The sequence below is a fragment of the Limulus polyphemus genome, unplaced genomic scaffold (genome assembly GCF_000517525.1).
Source record: "Limulus polyphemus unplaced genomic scaffold, Limulus_polyphemus-2.1.2 Scaffold306, whole genome shotgun sequence".
Taxonomy (NCBI): domain Eukaryota; kingdom Metazoa; phylum Arthropoda; class Merostomata; order Xiphosura; family Limulidae; genus Limulus; species Limulus polyphemus.
In genome coordinates, this window is record NW_013665916.1 from 264115 (window position 1) to 275110 (window position 10996).

At 30.5% G+C, this 10996-nt stretch overlaps 1 protein-coding gene across 2 annotated transcripts in view; it reads left to right on the forward strand.

The window, feature by feature from the left end:
* The window catches only part of LOC106457234 (protein king tubby 1-like), an 83417-nt gene extending 75123 nt beyond the window's left edge, over positions 1 to 8294 (forward strand). Inside the window, exons 10-12 of one of the 2 annotated variants that reach the window (XR_002610111.1) lie at positions 1369 to 1452; positions 4418 to 4687; positions 6728 to 8294. Coding sequence is in view for 1 of the 2 variants with exons in the window: in XM_022383070.1 (XP_022238778.1) it covers positions 1369 to 1452; positions 4418 to 4551 (218 nt within the window). In the remaining variant the exon portion in view is untranslated. Of the gene's footprint in view, positions 1 to 1368; positions 1453 to 4417 lie in introns of both variants that reach the window. The other variant, XM_022383070.1, reaches the window with a different exon arrangement.
* The last annotated feature ends 2702 nt before the right edge of the window (positions 8295 to 10996 follow it).

Sequence of the window (10996 nt, forward strand, 5' to 3'; positions counted from 1 at the left end):
GTTGAAATGTAGGCATGGGCACCCACAGAAATATTTGGCGGGGGGGGGGGGGGGGCGTTATGTAGAGGAATCAGCTTTTACAGTGTAAGTCAACACTCTTGCCCCTTCCTGCAGGTGTTCATGGATGTAGGCCTACAATAATTTATGGTAGTGTACAAGTGATCCAGCTTGTAGAAACATAAATGGAGGAAACTAAGTATTTTGTAATGCTTACGTGGACTGGACATTTAATTATTTTCACCAGATAAACAATGATACAAGAATATTTGAAAACAAATGAACTTGTATATAATATGAATTTGGACTAAAATGCTGTACAAATTTATTGATTAACTAGAGAGGCCAACATTCCTGAACAAATGCAACACATCTCTGCTACACAATCCCAACATGGCCAATTTTGACACCAGAAAAATGAAAATCTATCACTGCTTGAAGGTATCTCTGTACCAAATTCCATGTAAGTTGGTTGACATACACATGAATTGTCTATATTTCTATTTGGGACATGCAAAGAGTATTTTTGTACTAAATCCCACATAAATTGGTTGAAATATGGCGAAAATAGACCAGAACCTCTAAAATTGTGCTTTTTGACCTCCGAGAAATAACCAAAAATGGCTATATTCCACATTTTTGTTTGGATATGTATGAGACCTATGGAAAAGTATATTCATACCAAATCCCATGTAAATTGATCAAAATATGGCCAACTAATTGACCCAAAATCATGCTTTTTTTTTTATGAGCTCTGACCCACCTATAAAGGCAAATCCACTCTTTTTGTATCTCAACGTGTTTGAAGCATGAAAATTTGTGCCAATTTTAATCATGACTGCTGCAAATACAACTGCATAGGAGTCCAAAATATGCAATGGGGGGGGGGGGTTGAACTTTCACTCCATATAGCCCTTAAAGGCCTAAATCAAAACATTAAAAAGGTATCTGGGCGTATTGGACCAAGGTATAACCCTACCAAGTTTTAAGACAATCTACAGAGAAATGAAAGAATGGAAGTCAATTGAAAAGTTTCTGAAAAAAGAAAATAGAAAAAAACAGTGTCTCTCTGCAGAGACATTATAACAGTGTAATTAGATGTGGTACATTCTCAGAGAATGTGATTTGAACCCATAACACTATTTTACCACAAATATTTTTATACAGAACATTTTAATGTAGAAATTTAGTTTTATTACATTCATATTTATGTAAAAATAGTGATTTTGTTTTCTTTCTACTACACCTACTTTTATACAAAAAATTTTATTAAATATTTGTTCATATGTTTTTGCTATCATGCAAGACATGGAATACTAAATACTTTCTCCTTCTGATGTTGGATAAGTTTACAATCTATTCATTTTTCAGAAACCCAGTCCTATGTTTTAAATTTTCATGGGAGAGTAACTCAAGCCTCAGTGAAGAATTTTCAGATTGTTAATGACAGCAATGGTAAGTTGACTTTAATGTCAGAAATAGGAATGACAATGATAACTTGTGCTAAAAGCATTTTTTATCTAACTCTCATGACAGACTGGGTGATAGGTGGCTTCAGCCAATTTTTAATACTATTGTAGGACAAATTTCTCTAAAACGGTTGCAGAACAAGACGCAGTAAAATAAAACATATCTAACAATTAGTTACAAAAACACTACTAGATTTTACTGAAATATATAATAACAGTATCCCCTCTCCTAATTGAGCATGGTTGCTAGAAAATTGCCTGGCTATTCAAATGGGTCACGAGTTGGGAAACTTTACAAATTCCATGGTATAGAGGATAAATGTGAACTTGCACTATTGAGATACATCCTTTTTATAAATATGTTATGTTTCATTGCATTGTTCTTGTATCCTGTAGCAATTTAGCAAAGACATGTTCTAAAATAATAATTTGATTATTTTTTATACTGCTTTATTTTTATTTCTATGTATTAAGTTAACATTAAACCTTACATTACTTAACGAAGAAAGTCCTCTGAACAAAATATGCACAATTTTAAAAGTACTGTAGTTCTTTTACACTATGTAAACTGGTAATTTATTAAATGTAATTTTGTTTTTTAAGCTTTAATGCCTTTGCTTTTCTATGTTATTGTAACATTTACATACATGCTTGCATCCCAGCATAACCAGTCTTAATATATAAATAATCTAAACAAGTGATTAACTTTTACTCTAGTGCCAATGAACTTGTTTTCTCAGAATCACAATTACCAACTATATTTGTTGGTCAGGTATGCATATCAGCCCCTCTACAAGCATGATCCTACTGGGAGCTCCTAATTTCAAGACATAGTCAATCAATAATTACCATAGTGGGAGTAGCAAATGTGAATTAATGTTAATGTGTTTCAAACTTTTCGAGATCATAAAGTTTTCTGTAGTTTCATGTATTTCTGCACTTCTTTTTCTGCAGTTATTTTGTGTTGAGTGAAATCATAATGTTTATTTAAAGTATTCACTATAAAAAAAGGTGAGTGACTAATCTCATGAAATAACAGGTTAGAATTATGCACTTTAGTGATATCTACAAACAGTCTTTGGCCATAGATGAATTTTTGTATATTATTATATGATAGTTGTCTTAGCCAAGGATCAGGATCTTGGCTCCTAATCATTGATTTTGTACTTTAGGATAAAATATGATAATCACTAATTGACCAATAATGGAATCACGCCAGGTATCGAGAATTTCTTATGAGCAAGAAAAACTGGTTTTACTGGATTCTTTTAAATAATTTCTCCTTTTTTACATGTTATTATCTGAAATTTGCAAGTGTTAATTTATTTGTGTCTGTTAGATCAGTCAGGTTCTTCAAGGTGTTGGAGCCAAATTGAAACCAGTAAGAAAGCACCATATTATGTATGTTCATGTACAGTTTCTTTGACAGCTTATAGTCCACATTTATTATATTTATAAACTAGCACTCTGTGATTTGTGTTGGTCAATCTTGTTGACTTTTCCGAGTCTTAATTTTTGTAGTGATGACTTTCTGTCCTAGATCAGTTTTATTTCTTCCTTCCTTTCCTCTGATATAATATCACTTTCTCCAACCTTGTATTAAGTTTTGGTTAGTTAGTTTGTTTTTTTTAATTTGTGACTGAAATATAATTTTGTTTAATTTATACCAGTGAATTGTAATTTTAGTAACCTCTATTTTGTTTTCAACCTAAAAAATTGAAGTTACTTAGAATGTAAAGATACTTCATTTGTAAGATTTGTATCTTGAACTATGAAAGAAAAAAAAAAAATTGGCAAATTGTTTTCTCAAACATCTACCCAGTTTCTTTTGTCATACCTCTCCCATATACATAATTTCCATTTAATTCTTAGATCATTATAATGCACCAAAAGCTATAAGTCAGTTTCCAGTATAGGTTTTGACTTCACATAGATACTATAGTAATATGTATACTTTGCACTAAACATTATATTTAAAAGGTTTCATAAAAGTAGCTTTTATTTGATATTAAAGCCTGGGTTTTCTAACACATGTTTTTATGATACATTTTAACTTGTGGTTTCTTCAGACATCATTAAATCTTTTGTTAATAATCTTCACATGAGTGGCATTGCAGACTAAACCATAAATTGTTTTATTTTGTTGTTTTAGATTTCCTTTTAAGTACAATTAAACAGACTTAAGAAAGAGATAAATTGCTTCAAAAGAGCATGTTTTAGTAGAAAGTGGAATTTGTAAGAAATAATTAAGAATTAAAAATACTGAGCTGAATTTTTTTAACAAAATCTGTCATTAATTTTTATTGTTAATTACCTGTTAACATGTTTTACCCATATGTTTTTGTTGGTTTCTGAAATTTGTGCATAGCAACACCTCTGCTATTTGTGCTAGATGTCCTTAATTTTGAACTGAAAGACTATAAATAAGGTAGCCAGTCTTGTTTTCCCCAGTTAGAAATTATTTTAATTTGAAACACTGAATATTTGATGTATGATTCATTGATGTTGTACAGTGGTGAAATTCTTATTAATAACGTACAAATACTACTCACCTTTGCCAGGATCTGGCCTCACGGTATGATAGTATCAAGGTTTTTGTAAATTAATGATTCCTCTTTGTGCACCATTCAGTTTGAACAAACAAGAAATACAAAAAATAAAGTAACACTGTACTGGCTTTCAAAAAAAGAATTGGTACTTCACTTGGAATTAAAAAATAAAGAAAACCAGTTTTGAGTTCTGGTGAGTACTTACAGAATTTCACTCCTTATTTTATTGTAATGAAAAGTATATTATTTTTAATTGTATTTCATCATGATAAGTGTACTACTACCAGTGTGTGTTTTATATATATTAAAGTTTTTAATAACTTTATGTCTTTTTAAGTAACTTTTATAAATAAATTGTTTTAACAGAATAGTACTTAAGTGTGATTTTTCACTTTCCTATAGTGGACTACATTGTTATGCAGTTTGGCCGTGTTTCAGAAGATATCTTTAGTATGGATTACAGTTATCCAATGTGTGTACTTCAAGCTTTTGCCATTGCTATCTCCAGTTTTGACAGCAAACTAGCATGTGAATAATTTCTATAGTACCAGTGAGAATATTTAGAAAAAAAAAAGATTGGTGGTTTTACATTGTTCAATCCTGCTGTAAAATTGCATACTGAGTGATACTTTAGGAATAAGAGAAATGAAGATAGGTGTGTTTTTGTCTAAGGTGGGTGTTTAGGTTAGATGGTGAGAAAGCCATTAAGGATAACAGTAATCAATGTCAATTTGCATTATGTTGATAATTATGACCTATGTTTTGTAGTGTGTTCTCTGCACCATACAAATACATATCATATACAAGGTACACAAATACACAAAATGTTGTTTGAATCGTTTTACAACATAGAGAAAACATTGTGATATTGTATGAAATATTTTTCAAAAGATGTATGAATTTTATTATGTCCATCAGTTTTCTCTTATTTATCCAAAATGCATACAGACACTGACTGCGAGTTAATTTTTTTTAAAGAGGACTACAGATAATCAAACATATATCAAAGCTTTTAAACTATGAGCATATTGTAAAATATATTTAGTAACTGTAAATTTGAAAAAGCTTAACTGTATGACTGACTAATAAATATTAAAACAAATAAGCAACTTTAACTTTGATTTTTCATTGTATCTATTACTACATCCCTTGTCTTCCACATATAACTCAAGTAATCTTTTTTTATTTTTATGCTGTTATTTTGGAAAGACTAGTTTTCCTATAAATGATGTATTATGTATATTAAATGTAGATGTTCTATATATTTTAATCCTTCTTTAACCAAGCATAAATATCAAATTACAAATTAAAATTTCAAGCATTAAGCATATCACCTATTTGTGAAGTCCACTAAGATTATTGGATTTCTTTTATTGATACCCTTTGTAAACGATTTTTTTTGTAATTTTATTTTGTCCAGTAGAATATTTTACATGGTTTAATTTCATTACCACTAATGTATTAATTTATTTCTAGTAAATAACATGTTTTAATAAAAAAATATAAAGATATACATGACAGCTACTATTTCATAACAATCAACATATTCAAATCAACTGAAAATTTGAGTTATTTGTTCTCAATCTTGGATTCCAGTTGGTCCAAATAATTTTTGAAAGGTCTTATATCACAGGGTTTCCTAATGCTTCACATTGAATACAAAAATCTCTTTGCAAAGCTACAGTGTATTAGAGTAATAAAACTGATGTAAAATACTTAACAAGGTTGTACATTGATTTATTTTAGATTATAAAACAGGTCATTTTGTTTTGCAGACTTGCTTTTAGTGTATATTTTGAAAAAAAATACTTCTACACTTTAGCTAGCTGTTAACAAGGGAAACTACCTGCTTATGTAGCTTGGATTTAAGCCATGTTCAGGTTCTGTAAGTTATACTGATATTCATACCTGTTTCAAGAAACAGTTTATACATCAGTGGCATAGCCAGGTGTGAAATTTTTGATGGGCCCAAAGTTACAATAGATGGACAGGAAGTGTACAAATCTTTGAAGACAACTTACAAGAAGCTAAAGAAAAAAAAAAAGAGGGGAAACCATCATGTCTGTCAATGTCTATGCCCCTGACATATGTACTATTAAATTCTCAATTATTTAGGTGTATTATAGTATAAAATATCAGTAAGATGTTTTTTGATGTAATAAAAACTTGAGTGGGATTGCTAGCTTTTGTAATGTCTTTTTAATTATATGTATAGGCTATTTCAAATAGCTAATTGATTTACATCTGTATAGCATGAGTACTGCACAATGTTCTAATGATTTTCATTTTTGCACAACAGTTGTACTTGGAATTCTAGAAAATAACATTGTAAGATTTTATGAATTTGTCCAAAACTAGGTTTTAGTGGCATTGTGTTTATATTTTACATTTTGAAAGCTGTTCTATTGTATTATTCATCAATAATGTTGTTGAGCAGTAAGTTATGCATTACTGTTAATGTAATTAATGGCTTTGGGTTGTTAAACTTCATTATTTTGATTTTTATCTCAGAATTCCTGTCAGAAAAGTGTTAAGTTTCGTTTTTTGAAATACAGTTTGATGTAGAAAGAATGATAATTAGAGAATTATTATGGAAAGGTAGATGGGATAAAGCTTTAGAGCTATCAGAAAATGGATTAATTTTGTCTGTTTTGTATTGAGATGTGTTTGGAAATGTCTGAAAAACATGTTAGTTTTTGTTTCATAATTTAGGCTCATTGATACATCACAAGTGGACTTACGCTCACAAAATATGTGAAAAATGTAAAATATTGTGTTTTTCATTGACAAAAAGCTACTAGTGAAAACACCTCATGGTAGACAGAACAAATTGTCAACTAGAGACTGAAGAGGATGCAAGAATGTGTTGAAACTACTTTCTCTGATATAATACTTCTGACAGTTTGTTCCTTTACTGTGGTTTTTCATTAATTGCCACACAGCCAGTAGGGGACCTTTCTCTCCAACCCCCAGACCACAGCCATTTTTGATTATTTTATCCCCCCCCCATTTCTTTCCTAAATTTACAGGCCTGCCACTATACATAGTTTAAATTCAGCATTTTTGATTAACATGTTTGTTTTCCTGTATATAACTATATATTATTATATAACTATATATAATAACTAAAAACTAGTTCTTTGCCTTTAACTGAATTTTGATTTGAAAAATAGACATTATTTCTTCATTGGTTTTGAAACTTTACTTTTGCCAACTGTTATAAAACTAAAATGACAAAGTTTAATACAATAATGGAACATATGCTGTAAGTATTTTACTGAGCATATAGTCATTTTTGGTCAACATTGAACAAGCTTTTGGTTACAAAATAATCTGATTGTGTGCTAAGCTGCTGGTCAAGTAATTTATATGTCATAATAAATAAAGATGGCATTATATTTGAAAGGGTGGCAACCGTTCAGTCCAGATGATGACAGCAACTCCAACCTAGAAGTGTGGTATCAGAATTTATTTCCAAGTTTAATGGAAGATGTTTTTGAATACTATAAACATAGTGTTTATCTGATTTTGTAACCATGTTTATTACTGGTTTGTTTACAAAACTTCAATGTTTTATATGCTTAAAACTGTTTCTTCTGAAATGCCCATATTTGTTTATACTTGAGAATTATATCTATAATAAAAATAATATGCTTAATTTTGTTTAGAAATAATGTGTAAAATTTGATAATTAGAATTTTCTGTTGGCTTGCTGGTGGGATCCTAAATATTTTTTATATTTTCTGTTGCTTGTAATTTAAACTTAACTGGCTTCAAGTGAGTGTAATAATCAACAACACATGTTTAAATCAACGTTCTCTAACCACAGAAAAGCTATTTCTCTTGAACATAAAAATTAGTGAAGTGTAGAATTTCAAATGTTTAAAAAGTATCCTTTTCTAACTCCATGGAATAGACAAAACTCAAATATGCTATAACCTAGTGATGTTTATAGCTGTGCAATAATTGCTGGGGTGCAATATTCTCTGAAGGTATACAAATTCAGTCTCTTAACTTGGTCACTTTTGATGATTTATTTTGAACTTTTTAAGTTTCTGCCACTTCATTTCATTCTTATGGTGTTTGTAAGCCAATGTCTCTATATTATTAGGAGCACAGTTTATGTAACTCAGGTATTTTTCCTCAAACATAGACAACCTTATCTACTAGTTTGTAGTACTGCTTCAAACATTTTAGCTATGAACTTTATAAAAGTTTTACCTGCAATTGCAAGGAAATTTTAAAATAATTGCTCTTAGAAAATATGAATATACCCCATAAAACATAAAAACTATCAAAGAATATATGCCAGACTTTTCTTGTTTATCTAATTTAAAGTAAAATAAATGAAACAACAGTAGTTACAGATTGGGATTAAAAATCCTATTTTCATCTATTATCATTATTACTTTTTGCAGCCCAAATCTAAAAACTGTAATCCAAAGAACAGTCTAATGTTAATCTAAGAATCTATTCTTACAAGTACATTATTTTGTTTTATAGATGTTTTGGTACAAGTCTCATATAGTTGCCAAAAATAACATTTTAATATTTTGTCAAATACATTTGTTGTTGTTGATCTTTTTGTCAGCTACGTTTGTAATATGATGCTATGTTATTACTTGCATGCTCTGATGTTGGTTATATGTCATTTATTGGTTATATAGATTGTAACCATTGATAATTATTTTCAGTCACAATTTCATCTTTATGCTTGCATTCTGAATCATGAAGAAAGAGAAAAATGAAAACTTTGTATAAGGTTGTGCATTTACTGAAATTTTCATTGAGTGATATCCAACTAAATGCAGCATTGTAGTCATCCCCTCCGTCCTTATGTGTACCCATTCGTTGTGCAGTTTGTAATTTGTGGTTGAATAGGCATGTAAAACAATGTTTACTTATATATTTTCAGCTGTGTACGAATACATAATTCCTATATTTACCAATGTCTATATATGTATATAATGTGTGAATAATTAATAAAATTTTATCAAATCTGTCTAAACGTATGTTGTGTAAATCATTAACTAAATATGATATTCATAAAAAGTAAGTTTATGTATACCATCCAACAACTAACACACTACTATGTAATGTAGTTTTATGTTCATGATGACACATTATAGGCAATGGTTGGCCCTGTGGTAGAGCTCTGCATTTCAGAGTTGGCAAGCAATGTTTGAATCCATTATCCGACTGTACTTTTAAGTTGTGAGTGTGTTATGAGAGTGACAGTCAATCCCTTTGTGTGGGTAATAAGGTGCTAACTGACTGGCTGTCTCCCCTTACTTGTTTTCACACAACCATCTCTCACTACTTTGCCATTTCTAATATAGTGTCACATATTGCTACTTAAGCTGGGGACTGAGGAAAGTGTCAACAGCAAGATGAGACATGGAATGTTGAAATTTCACACAATAAGAGGGTTCATGCCACAAATTAAGTCAGTGTAGTAATCTTTCTCCAATTATTAAGTCAACAGGTAGTCAGATTCCTATAATAACAAGAACATAATGTTTAGCAAAGTAGATGTGGATGCTCAGTGTGTGTGTGTGTGTGTGTGTGTGTGTGTGTGTGTGCAAGCCAACTGGATGAAATACTTCAGCTGTAGGACACAAAAATGTGCTAGGAAAAACACAATAGATGACACAAATAATAAATGAACAGTGACATAATATAACAATGAATGAAATTAAGCTTAAAATAAAACTTGAGAAAAGGTAAATCTTTATATGAAAAAATATTGCAACATAAGGTGGACACACTGGTCAGCTGACGTAACTAGAAAAATCTTACTACTTTGGAACACAACTGGTTGGAAACCAAAGAAAAACTCTCTACAGGGTAGACACAGACTGATAACTTTCTTAAAAAGCCAATCCCAGTCAAATGGGTGAAACCTGACTCCTCAACTTCTCAGTTTGCCTGTTGATGTTTAAAAGGATTACCACCAAAAAGTTTGAACACCACCCATAAAGATGATCTAAGTAACACTGAAATAGCACTCTGACTGTCCCTGCAATTTAAAAGTTAAAAAACTTTTCACAAGTTGATAACAGGTGTATTTAGTCCCATAACTGAACCTAAAACTTAAAAAAAAATGTATGCCCAAATATATGAATATTACCTCTCCTTTCTTTATTTCATGCCTAAATACGCCTGACCAAAAACTTAATATTAAAACTTAATGAAACTTCTAAAGTATGAAACCATAATATCTACACAAATTTTAATCTTAGGAAAACAGCACAAATGCAGGGAACACTATCCATAAAAAATTACAACATACTGGCATCATTAGTTCATTACACTTATCTACTATGTATATGAACAGGCATTAAATAAAGATAAGACAAAAACAGACCGAAAAAAAAATGCTACATTTGCAGGTAATCTGTAGTTTGTTAATTAACTGTGGTCTGGACCACAGAACGCTATTCGGTATTGAGAGTATACGTGCAGATCTATTTTTAAAATTTAAGTAGATAATAATTTTTCAAGAATTTCAATTTAAAATTTTTTATAATTGACATTTTGTAACAGTTATTTAATGTAATTCCAAAAGAGAGAGGAAAAAGTTTCAACTTTCGTTTTTTAGAGCTCTGAGGAGTCTCTCCTTTAAACAACCTGCTTATATATATATATAATACTTCTACCCTTCCTAAAGAATAGGTTTATATTTGACAAAACAAACTACAATCGCCTTATAATACAAGTCCCCCGAAAGGGGGCCGAAGGATGCCTGAAGAATTCACCTGTTTTAACTACTCGCAACACTATACAGTAGTGTGTTGCCAGTCAGTCAGTAGACACTAATATGAGGTCACACAAAGGACGCCTAACGTTGGAATTTGTACTATCGTGACGTCAGTAAAACATGCGCATGCTATGAATCACGAGAAGAATTATGCACACTGTAGGCTACAACACAGAATGATATATGAACTTCAAAATCATGAAATAAAAATATTTATTATT